This window comes from Clupea harengus, chromosome 23 (assembly GCF_900700415.2).
Source record: "Clupea harengus chromosome 23, Ch_v2.0.2, whole genome shotgun sequence".
Lineage (NCBI taxonomy): Eukaryota > Metazoa > Chordata > Actinopteri > Clupeiformes > Clupeidae > Clupea > Clupea harengus.
Window position 1 is genome coordinate 9,553,046 of NC_045174.1, and position 15,823 is coordinate 9,568,868.

The 15,823-nt window shown below is 42.3% G+C and overlaps 1 protein-coding gene across 1 annotated transcript in view; it reads left to right on the forward strand.

Moving 5' to 3' along the window:
* The window catches only part of shisa8b (shisa family member 8b), a 34,568-nt gene extending 19,512 nt beyond the window's left edge, over positions 1 to 15,056 (forward strand). Inside the window, exons 3-4 of the mRNA XM_031561398.1 lie at positions 8,726 to 8,842; positions 10,682 to 15,056. Of these exons, the coding sequence (XP_031417258.1) occupies positions 8,726 to 8,842; positions 10,682 to 11,184 (620 nt within the window). The 3' untranslated portion in view covers positions 11,185 to 15,056. The remainder of the gene's footprint in view (positions 1 to 8,725; positions 8,843 to 10,681) is intronic.
* The last annotated feature ends 767 nt before the right edge of the window (positions 15,057 to 15,823 follow it).

Here is a 15,823-nt window from a genome sequence, read left to right on the forward strand (position 1 = left end):
GCGGGCTTTATACGATGATGGACAGATGATCAACCCTAACGTAAACAACCACGTCACCAAAGAGCTTTTGGGGTGAATTCGTTTTCAACAAACATGGCTGCCGTTGGAGAGCTGAAATGTGGAAATTCGAGTCTGTTTTAGAAGACATTGACAGCACATTCATTTTGAAAGAGGAACAGAGAAACGCGATCAAGGCATTTGTCGATCGAAAAGATGTTTTTGCCGTCCTTCCTACGGGATCCGGTAAAAGTTTAATGTATCAGCTGGCCCCATGGTCTACGTTATGGTCATACTACGTTGCTCTGATTGGTTGTAGGCCTATCCAATTGAGCGAAGAGGCCTTTTTTTCCCTAGTTCGGTTGAAACACGCCCCATAATCACAGCCCAACGGAGCGGTCTCAGACTCATATTCTGACTAGAATTATGAGTATGACATCGTCAGGCTACCTATTAGTAGGATGCAAATTACCATTTATTATTTTTACCAGTGTACACCTGGACATCACGATTTTCTGTTAGAACTGTCCACGTAGGCATAAATATATTTGTGTCTTTTGCTGTCGTGGTTTGGGCAAAAAAAAAAACACTATTCATGGGAAAGTGCAAGGAATGTCAGCTTTGGTTTTGTATACAATGTCCATCAGTCAACTGCCTTTCAGGGTCCAGGGTGGGGGTATCACACCAAGCAGGATTACTCAGTCAGCCAGGTAACTTCTCTGAACATTTGTAATAAATAGCATTAATCAATACTTATTGACACCTAATATTGTCAAGTTTAGTTTTAGAAGATTCAGAACATTAAAAGCCAAATATTTTTCACAAGAGAGCTGACAATACAGCTCATGGAATACCCCCCGAGTCTTAAACAAAATAATCTCATATGGGCTTTTCACAAGGACAAAATTGCAAGAAATGTTATACCATGTTGCAAACAAATCTGGTTTTGTATTATCTGAAACTTACAGTTTTTTCCAATCATTTTAGTTCTTGTACCTATACCATGTTCACATTCCCAAAACACTTAACACATCGAGCACACCAGTAGACCATGTGAACCAAACTGTTGATACTTGCCCCTATGCTTAGATACAAATGCTGGCAATGACACCTTCTTCCAAATTTCATGGATACCTGTCCCATTCAATGTTCACTACCAGCAAAACACTGTGGAACTACAGCATTTTTTACCAATGTTTAGATACTCTGTTCAGAACAGTTAACTTTCAGTTCAAAACCTTACTTACAGCCATTTAGATCACTGTAGATGGAAAGATGCTTTGTTTAGACAGACAAATTAAATGATATGCTTGAATAAGAAAAAGTATTCTTAGATGTAATTTAGCAGACATTTATTTAGATTATTTAGTTTGTTTTGGCTTGCAGACTTCTCACTATCTCTACGTAATAGTACTGTAATACTAGTCTATAGAAGGCAAACATAGATGTAACTGTTCCTGAAAAGTTGTTTCCACTATTACAGTACTGCTCTTTATGTAAGTCATAGGCTATCAGTGAAAGACAGTGATTGAAGAATGCAATTCTTCAATTTACAGTAATTACAGTAAATTTGCCACACTCAATTTTGACATCTATTGTGAGAGGCAAACCGACATATCAACACTGTCTTCAGATACTTGGCTTGGATTGACGTATTTCCAAGATGCAATGCAGAGGAGAATGTTACCGTAAATGCGAAGTTCAAGCAGACTTCTAGTGGTATTACAGTACTTTGGTAGACTGTATCTTGTGTTGATGTATGTAATTTACTGCATTGGAAATACTGCAGTAAATACGTAGCATATTCATGCCTTTTTGTTGTAATGTAGTAAGCCTATATAGTGCAGTAACACATGCAATTCTAGCATATGGCTGTAATGAAACATATTGCAGCATTTTAGAATTATTAGTTTACTGTCGTATTACAAACTTTATTACTGTAGTCCAAAGAAGTGTTTGTCTGTGTGTGTTTTTTCTCTTTTTGTAATGCAACACTACAGTAATCTATGCTAAACTGGAGGACACAGCAACATATTATAGATGCAATTAGCAATGCTTCAAGTTGTTAGTGTTTTTTAGGTCATTCTACTCTGAGAGGGAACATGTGTTAAAGTTACGGCAGAATTGATTGTGGTGTGGCTGTTGTACTGCATTTTGCACCAAAAGTTAACTGATATGCAGAGGTGTGTGTCTGTAAAGCCCACTGTGTTAAGTGTTTGGGAAAAGTATCCATGGTATAGGTACAAAAACTAAAATGATTGGAAAAAATTGTAAACAGTAGTCCTTTTTTTTTACCGACCTCCGAGCTCTGGTCTAAAAATGGGCCGTTGTCTTAGAGGCCATGCAGACGGACTCTAGTTTGTCTGAACCCGGTGAACCCCGAGTCCGGATAGCCCTATCGTGCAGACGAACGCACTGTATCCGCACACTGTATCCGCACTCCCTCGAATCGGGGGTCCAAAGTGAGTAACCTCCGAATCCGATTGCTGTTGGTGTTCGTCTGCACGCTATCCGCATACCTAATCGGATTGCCCCACGTGATCGCATCATTAGACCAGCCAGAACAACGGACACAACCGGCATTATTTAATAACTGAATAGTTTGCCATGGCGCAGTGAGTTTGGCAGCCAGTTATAACAGCTCTCCAGTTTAAAAAAAAATATTCTTCCTATTACCTTGCTCCTTTTCCACGTGAATTTCGCTAACGGGATTAATATAAATGTATCTATCTATCTGTTGTTAGGAAAGGGATGACATTAACAAGCCACACTTTAATCTATCAAAGTGTCAGCAATAGCCTATATGAGCAAATCTGACGTGAAAAGATTTTTTATTATAGACGGAAGTTTCAAAACAGATGAATGTTACGTTAGCTTTAGTCCTGTCAGACAACGATAGCGATAGCTACTAGCTAGCGTTAACGTTACTTCAGAGGTAGCCTACAGTACGTGAAGGACAAAGCCCTCAACAATAGCCTACATTTGTTGTTAGTAATAAAACCATGAAATTGGAAGCAATTGTAAACCATGAAACATTCAGGATCCACAGCAGTGAAAAATGCATTGTGGTCTCTCCTGCTCAAGCTCAGCATCTCCATAAAGCACAGGCATTTAAACAACTCAGACATGTCATGTTTCACATTGCTTTGTTGCACTGTTCTAAACTCTTTATTATCAATAACAAATATAATTATTTTTCGCTTAACCTACAGTCTGCTCTTACCACTGATTTTATAAACCACCATAATGTGTTACTGTGCAGATTAAATGTAGGCTATGCGGCTAAGCTAAACGTTGCTAGTTGGAGCTCAACTACTGTCATATGTTATTTTGATAGCATGCTCCTGTCTTCTTCTCCGTTTTCTTCAGTTGTCTGTAGCACCAAAGCGCCACCAACAGGCGTGGGGGATGTACTACAGCTGTCAATCGGATTCACTGGGTTCATGTGCACGCGATGTAAAAAGTGGGTAGGTGTGAAATAGGTGTGAAAAATTCAGGCAAACTGTAAGTTTTGTAACACCTGACTTGCACCTGAACAGCTTGAACACTGGTCTAAACAAAGGCCTATCTTTTACTTGCCAGAGCAGAATCGCTTGGTAATACAACATACAGTATGAGCAGTCTCCTGAACTTGTTTGGAGTTCCAGTAGTTAACGTCACAAAAATTAAACTACTTGAATCACTATGCAAATATGAATGTAGTTGAACGGCCAACATGATACTGCAAAATGTATCTAAACTACTAGTTTAATCACATGTAGTGACTGCTATTTACAGTTTTTCTCAATTGCTTACACACATTTTTTTAAAGCATACCTCATTTTCTCAAAACTCTAAACACAAATCCCAAAACCACACACACAAAATGCAAAACCCTACATATCTCCTGCAAAATGCTACTTTGCCTTCAAAACAATGTTATGTCTCCTCAAAATGGTATTTTGTGTTCAAATGACACACACAGACCATCATATGAGTAGACACTTCTAAGCACCTATTGAACACTGATGTGCTAAATGGAAAACACTACTATGAATGGGAAAACACCAGTATGAAGGCCTTATCAGGAGCATTATGCCTTTTCATGCTCAGTGTTACTGTACGCTAACTCCTGTTGTAAAATAAATCTGTGCAATGTTTTTACTCAAATATAAAACAACACACAAATATAGAGTAACAACAAAAATATTTCTTTATTTTTTCTACAGTTTTTCTTGATTGATTACATTCAAAAACTGGAACTTATGGCACAATGACCACAACCTGTAACTCATGTGCCAACTCCATAAACCAATTCTGCTAAACTATAAGCACAATTATCTGCTTTAGACACAGATTTCAATTGTTAACCGCACTTTCTTCAAAACGCAACACACAATTATCTGCTTTAGACACAGATTTCAATTGTTAACCACACTTTCTTTAAAACACTAAACACCACCCTCTCTACTTTGCACACTTTATCAATGCCAAAACCTCCTAGTGTTCAGACAGAACACACTGCTATTCAATTGGCAAAACTTTCATTTCCAAGGCTGTTGTGCAATTTGAAATCAAAGCTTTAGCAATATGATGGCCACAGGTTAGCTCCTGGTTTGGAGAACAATTGATGGCAACATTGAAGTGAGAGGTGTTTAGAAAGGCAGAGGAGTGAGAGTAAGAGGAGGAGGAGGAGGAGGAGGAAGAGGATGAAGAGAAAGAGCAAGAAGGAGAGCCATTATCTCTGATGAGATTCGGGCCACTATGGTCAACCATGTGGTCAACCATGGTTTGACCATGCAGGAGGCTGGCCAGAGGGTTCAACCAAATATAAGCCGCTTCTCAGTTGCATCCATTCTCTGGACATTCAGGAAATAGGTAAGAGGGAATAGGTAGGAAACACTACTATGACAGGAAAACACTAGTTTGAATGCCTTATCAGGAGCATAGTATTCTTGTATTTTCCATTGTACTGTATCTGTAAAATTACGTAAACAAATACAAAGTGCAACCATTGATGACCAAGACATATTTCTAAACATCAATACAGTGAGCCTAGCCACAGTGGACTGTGTTCTAAGGCGGAACACCTTGAGAATAAAGCAGGTGTACAGGGTGCCTTTTGTCAGAAACTCCGACAGTCAAACAGTTATGCTATGACTATGTGCAAGTAAGTCATATACATTTCCACAACTGATTGCGTCCATCAGCACTGACACATTACTGTACTGTATTGTAATCCAATCCAATGTTACAGTTTTTCTCGATTGCTTACACACATGAAGCATGCCTCGTTTTCTCAAAACTCGAAACACAAATCCCTCAACCACTCACACAAAATGCAACAACATTCACAACACTGTGTAGGTCTATTTCTGATACAACATTGTCAATATTGTCTTAAGCTAGAACAGGATGCAGTAGTTTTTTGTCCTTTTTTATTTTACACTTTTCTTTCTTTTTTTTGTTGACTGTACTGGCCTATATCCTATTGTTTGTTCTGTGCAAATCATTTACACATTCAGTTGTGTTTGCTGTGATGTATAGGCTACAGCACTTTTGGAAAAAATAAAGAAATATTTTAGTTGTTACTGTATATTTGTGTGTTGTTTTATATTTGAGTAAAAACATTATACAGTTATATTTTACTACAGGAGTAAGCGTACAGTAACATAATGCTCCTGATAAGGCCTTCATACTGGTGTTTTCCCATTTCATAGTAGTGTTTTCCATTGAGCACATCAAATAATATAATTGTGCGTAGTGTTTTGAAGAAAGTGTGGTTTACAATTGAAATCTTGGTCTAAAGCAGAAAAATGTGTTTATAGTTCAGCAGAATTGGTTTAAGGAGTTGGCACATGAGTTACAGGTTGTGGTCATTGTGTCATAAGTTCCAGTTTTTGTGTGTAAGCAATTGAGAAAAACTGTAATAGGTGCCTACACACCACCTTCATAGCTGTAATTGGAGCTACATTGGGCAGTGCTGAACACAACACAAGTTTCCTGAAATAATTGAAGCACCCTCTGTATCCAGGCACATTTCTTCACACTGTTTTTTGAAGAACTCTGGCTAAGAGATAAAAAGCATACTTGTTCAAAAGCTCATACATGGGCAGGTCTCTCCCAACAGGTCTGCCGATTTATTCAACAACCAGGCCTGTGAGTCCCAGTTCTTATGTATGTGCGTGTGTGTGTGTGTGTGTGTGTGTGTGTGTGTGTGTGTGTGTTTGTGTGTGTGTGTGCGAAGATGCATTTGTGTATGTGTTAGTATGCTTGTGTGTGTGTGCTTGTGTGTGCTTGTGTGTGTGTGTGTGTGTGTGTGTGTGTGTGTGTGTGTCTTGCTTTGAGCATAGGTTTGCCTGGATGTTGTGGCCTGATTCACTGGATGAGCTTCAAACGGCTGCTTGGCTGCTCCTGTTTCATCACATGCGGGAGTGACAGTACCCTGAGACACATCGACCCAGCCCCTCTATGCTCCAACATCCCTCACCCCAATGGTAGAAAGACAGTAAGAAGGGGGGAAAAAGAGAGAAAGGAAGGAAGGGGAAAAAAATATCAGGAAGTAAGGATGGAAGCAGGGGGGACAGCGTGTCAGACAGAAGTGGAGGAAAAAAATAAGAAAAACGCAGAGAAGAGAGAAAACGTCTGAGAGAAAGTCCGAGATAAAGAGGGAGTAAAAGAGAGAAGAATGTGACAAGGAAAGTGGCAGGCGATGTAAAAAGTGTTTTTTGTAGAGCACAAGAGAAGTTCTGATGAGGACCAGCGCCATACTGCCATTTAGTAGAAAGACGGTGAAGGCACGGCTCAGTGCAGGAAAAAAAAAAGCACTTTGCTTCATCCAGACAGATTTGGAGTCCAGCCTCCTCTCAGCCTCCTCTTAGCCTCCTCTCCCCATGCAGCTGGGCTGCTGTAAGCTGATTAGATGAAGAAATGGCTCGCATGTTCCTGCAGTGAAGATTTACGCAAAGAGGTGTGAGTGTGTGTGTGTGTGTGTGTCTGATTGTGTGTGTGTGTGTGTCAATGTGTGCATGTGTGTATGTGTGTGTGTGTGTGTGTGTGTGTGTGTGTGTGTATCTGTGTGTGTCAATGTGTGCGTGTGTGTGTGTGTATGTGGCACGGTGGCTCAGTTGCTTGCACTGCTTGCACTGCCGCCTCACAGCAAGAAGGTCATGGGTTCGATTCCCACATGGGGCGCTGTTGGCTCTGGGGGGTAGGTCCTCCCCAGAGTGCACAGTGCTCAAGTGGGCTATCTCCCGGGCCTTTCTGTGTGGAGTTTGCATGTTCTCCCCGTGTTCACAAGGGGTTTCCTCCACTAAGGAGCCCAACAGAAAAAACATGCAAAATAACAGAACACATGTCCATCCCTGATCAAAGATGGACAGGTCACTTCACTTGGTCCCCGGGCGCTACAAGCTGCCCACTGCTCCTGGGGGGTCCTTGAGGAAGGACAGTCCAGGATGGGAAAAAGCAGAAAATAAATTCACCGCGACCTCAGGCTTACCTACGTGTGTGTGTGTGTGTGTGTGTGTCCTGTGTCGCCTCCATATATGCATGTGTGTGTTCCAGTGTGTCGTGTGTGCCATTAAAAAAACCTGACAAAGGTCTTAATTATATAATGTGTGTGTCAATGTGTGTGTGTGTGTGTGAGAGTGTGTGCGTGTGTGTGTGAGTGTGTGAGTGTGTGTGTATGTGTGTGTGTGGGTGAAGGTGACAGGAGCCTAGAAGTGGGTCTCTGGTCAGATAACTCATTTCAGTGGTCCAGCTTTCTTGATTCAGTTGAAAGTTCCCCATTTTGTGGTTTACAGAAGAATACTGTAAAAACAGAATCAGCTATAGTTGCACATCAGCGTGTGGTCACCAATCATATTATTTGCCATCCATTAATTGTCAATGTGAACCAGATCTCCTAAATTTCCCTTGGGATAAATTAAGTATCTATCTATCTATCTATCTATCTATCTATCAATCTAACCAGTTCAGGTCAGGAAACCCTTACAGGAAACCCTTACAGACGTACTCGTACTTCAAGCTGAGGATATCCATCCCTGTAATCCCAACCCTCTCCAAAACCCCACCTCCATTCCCCGTGTAAATAAAGGTAAAGGTCCACTATTTAGCAGACACTTCTATCCTAAGGGACCTACAAGGGGCATCCTGCAGAAGCCGGGAATCAGACCCAGGTCAACTGTTGACAAGGCAGCAGAGCTACAGCCACAGTACCTCCAGCTAGTCTCAGTCTAGTTCCCTTCCAGGTGCCCCTACTGGCTCTGTTCTGCCATGGTTCTGGTTCAGGTTGCAGTTCTGGATGCCGTTGCAATCTTGTGTGGGTGAGCACTGGCTCCCTAGAACAGAGCCATTTAATGACACACAGTGCTAAACAATTAAGCTCTAGTGGACAATACTCTCTCTCTTTCTCTCTCTCTCTCTGTCTCTCCCTCTCTCTCTCTCTCTCTCTGTTTCTCTCTCTCTCTGTCTCTCTCTCTCTGTGTCTCTTTCTCTCTCTCTCTCTGTCTCTCTCTCTGTCTCTTTCTCTCTCTCTCTCTCTCTGTCTCTGTCTCTCTCTCTGTCTCTTTCTCTCTCTGTCTCTGTCTCTGTCTCTCTCTCTGTCTCTTTCTCTTTCTCTCTCTCTCTCTCTCTCTCTCTCTCTCTCTCTGTCTCTGTCTCTGTCTCTGTCTCTGTCTCTCTCTCTGTCTCTCTCTCTCTCTCTCTCAATCTCATAACCTCCCTGTCTTTGGTCCCTGTCTCCCAGAGCAACACCATCTCAGCAGCGCGTATACTCCGTTTGGACACACCATGGGCTTCCCACACCACCAGAGAGACCTCAGCATGTCGGGCCTCAACAAGTACACCTCCCTGAAGGCCGTGGGTAAGAATCCCCCCCCCCTGTTCACACGCAACACTCAAACACTCACCCATTCAGTGCTACACATCGTAACATCATCAATAATCATAACCCTAATCAAACACTCAAACACTCACCCATTCAGTATTCCACATCTTTGTAACATCATCATTATCATAACATCATCATTAGGGCGTCATTATCAGCCTAGTATTAGTATTATACTAGTATTATAGTATATACTAGTAAAAGTAATAGTATTATACTAGTCCACCATGCTGAGTGAGTGAGTAGTGGTAAGGGATAAGGTGAGATGGGATATGAATGACATTGTTGTTAGTCTGTGTAGTGGCCATTGGCTGTACACCTAACCATAGGAGGAGAGACACATTGTTCATACTAATGCCTGAAGTGAGCCCAGACGATTGTCATCTGCAGCTCAGCTCCAGCCCATGCAGGAATTTGCCAGAAGTCACTGACTCTAATTCAGACTGACAATGTAACCTTTCCAGCGAGCTCAAGGTTCCTGAACCTTCATCAAATCCGGTCTCCCCTCGCGGCACGGAGCGTTTAATGAATGAGAGACGACTGCCTGCTAATGCCCCTTAGCAGCTCTGGGGCTTTTCTAGAGAGAGACAGTAGGCAGCAAGGCACCAGTTGAATGTGGCCAGGGGGAGTCTTGTTCTCGCTCTAGAGTATGTGACATACTGATGGGATCCTAAACAACCGAAATTACTTTCATTTTAACCTTTTCGTCTGGATTGTCATTGGCGGTGAATGTGTCTCGCCCATAAATTCTGCTAGAGCCCGCCACTGTCTGTTTCATAACCCCTCTCAAACCCAGACACACAGACACTAAGGCACACACACACACACACACACACACACACAGCCAGCCTGAGTCAACAAGCGCGGGAGCAAGGAAGACATCACAACGAGTTACTTAATGACATGAAAAGGAGAGCAGCTTTACGGAAGATACACACGGGGCATAGCAAGGTACCAAGTGTGTGTGAGTGTGTGTGTGTTTGTGTGTGTGTGTAAGAGAAAGATAAATAGAGAGAGAGAGAGAGAGAGAGAGAGAGAGAGAGAGAGAGGGAGAGAGAGAGAGCTTTTGGCTAGGCTGGAGGCATTGGTCTCATTGTGCAAATAGTCCCTTTTTTTGTCCATTAATCGAAGGAGACAAGGCAGTCTTATTTATAATGCCATCCTCCACACACTCCGCTCATCCGCTGCAGATCAACAGGAACCATCCTCAGCCGGGGATGACTGGAGGGACCTCTCTCCCTTCTTTCCATGAACAAAGCACCTCCAAACTCACTCTTGGGATCTTTTAATATCTCCACTAAATTTGGAGAAGGGGACAGAGAGTTGTGATGTGTCTTACAGCAAAACTAATCAACCATGCTTACATTCAGACTCTCGCTGAAGGACAGAAAAGCCCAGATAAATGGGCTGTTGGTTAGAAGATGAAATTGGACTGTATGGGATTAAGCTTTAAATGGACATTAATGTCATGAAAATTAATGAAAATTGACTATTTACGGGTGGGTTTTTCTGCCAGACTATTTTGGAGCATTTTAGAGCACTTCATGCTGTCTCAAGACCTGCAGGCACACGTAGTTATGTATGTGTCACTTTCATGCAAACTGACAGACAGGCCAAAACAAGCCTAAAAATAATAATAATAATAGTTGTGCTCCTTGTAACAGGATGTTAACAAGACGTAAACTCATCTTACACCCTCTCTCATTTTCTCTACATCTGCTCTCTCCTTATTTGCCTTACTCTTACACCTGTCACCTTACTGTCATCTCGGTTCCTTAACTTCTCTTCTCTTCTCTTCTCTTCTCTTCTCTGCAGCCGACACCGCCGCCCGCAGCTACTACAAGAGTTACCCTCTCATGGACTTCACGCAGTACCAGGCGCAGTACCAGGCGCAGCCCGTGGCCTTCCAGCCAATCCCCATGCACTTCAAAGACAAGTCCTACCTCCACCGGGCCGTCCCCACCCACGACATCCACGGCCCGCTGTCCATCGCCATCCCCCAAACCCACCTGGAGAGGGCCCGCATGCCCCGGACCACCACCCACCCCCTGCTCTGCAGCTCGGCCTTCCGGGCCTGGGACTCCTCGGGCAGAGGTCACGTCCAGAGGCAAACCTCACACCCGGGCCACCAGGCGCACCCGGGGCACCAGGCGCACCAGGCGCGTCGGCAGACCTATGCCAGCAGGAGGCAGTACAGCATAGAGGCCTTGCACGAGCTCTTTCCCCACTCCGTGAGCTACGGGAGCCAACTGTCCCACCACTATCAACCCAGGTACAAGGGCTACACCACCAACAGCAAGACAGAAGTCACTGTGTGAAAAAAGAGAGGGAGGGTATTTCCCAGCCAGGATGGGATGCTGTGGAAAAGTGCTCATTGGTCAGTGTGACAAGCTCCACAGTGGATCTCGCAGGCATTTACAATAATGACGAGAATGAAACAGGACACTCGCTCTTCTCTTCTCTTCTCTTGTTTCGCCCTGGTGTTGGTCCTATCCACTGTGCGTCAGTCCCCTTCAGGCCATTTCTTCTTCCTCTAGCTCTCTCTCTCTCTCTCCTCTTTCTCTCTCTCTCTTTGTCTCTCTGCACCAACAGGCACCACACTCTCGTCCCCCTTCAGTGTGGTGAGGTGTGTTTCATTTTCAGGTCGTCTGGCGCCACATGAGACAGTTCCCCCTGAGGCCACATTAACTCAATGAGGATGACGCCACCATCACATCAGCTTCAATCAGACCGCCCCCCCCCCCCTCTCCTCCCCCATATACACCCATACACAAGAGAGAGAGAGAGAGAGAGAGAGAGAGAGTAAGAGAGAGAGTGAGACTGAGAGAGAAAAGCAGAGACAGAACTCCAGTGTGGTGATGGCCTCCCCAAAAAGGAGATAAATGAATACAAAATATTCCCTCTTGTTCTCTATTCACTGTCTGGACAGACAGAGGGCAGGGTGGAAGTGCATCTCGTCAAGCATGTCTGCTCATATCCGAGCGCGTCTCTGTATGACCCTGCTGCAGGTGTGTGTGGCAGACTTTGAGCAGAGGGGAGGATGTGATGTGACGTGCTATTTTTGTCCCTCGGAAATGTCTGATGCGGATCTCTGTATTTTTTTTATTGATCTATTTATTTATGTATTTATTTATTTGTTATTTTATCTGTTTATTTGTTTGTTAATTGTGATGATGGGTCAATGACAGGGCACATGTTTAAAGTGATGGGAAATACAACCAACCAGAAACAGGCTCACGAATCATAAGTCATCATGAATCATCAGAGACAACAGGACACTTCTAACCATCATAACCCACTTTTTTATTCACTATCTTGGGCCAGACATTAAGACAGCAGCTGTGATGTCTTCCCAGTTCGAGTATTTGGTGTGTTTAGTGTAAGCACAGGGCTGTATACCTGAAAGCATGTGGTGTTTCGATTTCCTGTCTTGCACATCCTGCTTTCACACTTTCAAATGTAACAAAGGCAAGCTAAGACAACAGCTAAAACTATGTCAGAGTTTTGCAGGCTTAACCTCACTGCCACACTATAAAACGATGAGTTAACCACAAAGCTAAGCTAAAGCTAGTAGCTTTTAGCTTCCTTGGCATTGACAAAGACAGCAGGCTTCTAGTTTCCTTCCTAGCACAACCGACCTCCAACTAACATGGTGCACATCCAAGTGAAACATTTCATGATTACATTACATTTTGTGGATTTAATGCATTTTACAAAATGGATATAACAGAAAAATGTACCAGGTATGACAGGCTTTGACCACTCTCTGAATGAAGTGTTAGATTTTAGGAGTCTCTTACAGTAGTTATTGAGTACCTTTGCAAATCCCTTAATAACCACTCTCAATGGCCATTCAAACATTTAGTCGCTGATGTCAACAACATGATGTAGTGAACTAATTCTTCAAATCTTAAAGTTGGTACTTCAATGAGAGGCAGACGACCATATTTTTGTAAGGTTTCGCCTCTCCTTGACTAGTCTGCATCTCTTATCCAGAGACCCCTCCATGAATACTTGGCTGTCCCCAGCAGGCCTTTCTGCTTGACCTTACAAGACACTCATCTCTGCACTCGGCCCTCTTTGCCTGACCCTACATGACACTTGTCTCTGCACACGGCCCTTACAGCCTGACACTTGTCTCTTGGCAAAACTGCTCCATGTTCACCACACCACTCTATTACAACCATTAACCATTATAAATACAAATGTCAGCATTATGAAGTTGTCCAACTGAAGGGTTATCAAATTGAATAACTTCTGTACAATCTGTACCAATCTCATTTTCTTTTTCTTATTTGCATATTTCTATCCCTCTCCAAACTCACCGCCTTCAAGCATCTGAATCCACACTTTCATAATCCAAAGGATAGATTGGTAGATTGCTCTGATTCACACACACAGATGTTGAGGGAGAAAGGTCAAGCCTGTTGTGTGGAGGACCCTCACCTTGGTAGATTACTACAGTTGAAGTCTGTAGTTGATCTGTTTTGACCTCAGTTTGATCACCACCCTAAGGATAGATTCAAAGCCTCTAGCATCTCATAACCGTTACCTGACACTCACACAGAAGCCAGAAATGACAACTGATTCGTTGGAATTCCACGCTGGCTAGAGGTGCCTAAGTTATTCAGAGTGTCTCACACAGTATTGGTTTTATAGGACGGGTAACGAAACGGGTAACGAAACGGGTAACGAGATATCAAGAATGTATCGGAAGGGCAAAGGCAATACTTCCATTTAATTTCATCATGGTAATGTCAGCATAAAAATAGAAAACTTTCAGAATGACCTGGTCAGTTGGAGACAGCTGAATTGCAGGGTGTAAGACCAACACTGCTATGTGCAATAACTGTGTAATGGGGAAGGCCATTAAGGTAAGATGTTCTTTAGGCACACCTTGTTAGTGTGGCACAGTTTTTAGCTGTCGATAAACTCAGTTTGAGAAGCCAAAGGGGATAGTAGTTTAGAGTGAAAAGCACATGTTTGGAGGCCTGCCTTCACAGAGTTTATAAGTTTATGTACCTACACAGTTCTGATATATATATATATATATATATTGAAATGTTAATCTTTCAAGGGTGTATGTACCTTCACCAGTGTTTCTTTTTCCTGGAGACTGTGCATATTTCTGACCCAAAGATGACCCAATGTAACGGTTGTGTTTTCATTGTCTTGACTTCTCTCAAAGCACATGTTATATTTATCCTCGTAAACATGATTTGTATTTCAGTGTTCAACTTCCCAACGCATATATTACAAAGGACCACAAGCTAACAAACCTGGAATGCACCTCAAACTAATTATTTGAAGTAGGGGGAGAGTGGGGTAAGATGAGCCATCACCTGTATCTGGGCAACCATACATCATTTTCATCTTACTGTGGAGGAAAGGTGGTAAACGTATGTTTTCCACACTAGAAAAAACCCACTTGTTTTCCTATCAGTTTTATTTGTATAGGCATTTGTAAGTATAATCAGTCTAACATTAAAAGTAATTTATCTCAGTTTTATTATTTCAGTTTTTCTAAGATATGTTGATGAACTTGCAGTGTGTAAAAACATATGAGTGAATAAGCTAAAGTGTAGCTCTGGGTTGCTAGTCCCAAAATGGTGGCTGTTGGGCAAAATGAGACAGAGCCTTGGGGGTGAGTTCAACCGGTGGTTCATCTTACCCCCTCTTGTTTACATGACATTAAGTCAAATTTTTAGTGTTTAAATAAGTGTTGCATCCAAACAATGAATAACTGACATACTATTTCATATTTTAGATGTAGAATAACAGCTGTCCACGTAATTACAGAAGAAAACAGATAGGGGCTCCATAGGCATACGCTTGTAGCCCTAGTTTATGTTGTGGATGACGTAGAATGATCACTCTTAATTTATTTGCCATTTTGAATAACATTTTCCGTACATATGTGACATGTTAGTGTTTATGTCATTGGCTACAGAGTTTATACGGATTATACGGATATTCAAGACAAGGGATGAATCTGCTTAATACACTATTTAGTAACCGTTTCCTCCGATGGCTCAATTTACCCCCAACGTGGGGCAAGTTCAGCCACAAGAACATTTTTTTGGGGGACCCCATATTTTGTTGTCTATTTGATTTAGGCACACTGTTTAAGCAATATAGTACGAGTGCGAGTGGGGTAGGTAAGGGATATTCCCACGGGTGGTGTTCGGCCATAGCCACGAGGCCGGAGGCCAATTCACATTTAAACACGAAGTTATTGATTAAAAAATGTTTATTTCGCCCTTGTTTCTCCGCAACAAAAAAATTGTTCCATTGTCAACGTCTTTTGGAATTATAAGAACTTTGAATTAACGGTTATCCTTAATTGTATCAACGTGCTATAGAACGTTTCATCGCGGAGTGATTTATTATTAGCTGTGAAAAGTCCGAGTTGGGATGTCCTGGGATATTCCAACTCATGGAACGTCTCTCGTCCAATCAGAAACAGCTAAATAATTCAATAGAACCCAATTGTTTTATAATAAGGTTTTATTGATTGTACACATCCTGAACTTGTGTTGTATACATTACTTCTATTTCTGTTTCACATTCCCTTGTCTATTGGTCGACCGAAAGTAAAAAGCAGCTCATCTTACCCCCCCCCCGTGCATACACGCTAGCAGTTGAGTGATTTGTCTGCACATCTGCCAATTTCTTCCTTATGCGATGATGTTAAAAGTTGTTCATAGAAGGGCTTTTGAAACTAATGAACTTTACACTTTTATGTTCTTATAAACTGCAATCAGCTCGAGGTGAAATTATTGCTTAGATAACCTCATGGCATGTGAAGTGAATGTTAGTGTGATGACGTAGGACCAAAGGGTGGAATGCTGTCCTATTAAAAACATTACGTTTCGCTGGCTGTGACTCAGCCATTATAGGTGCTGTACAAAAAGGGGATATTTAAATACAAAAATAGTTTGGTTTCATTTGTGCAAT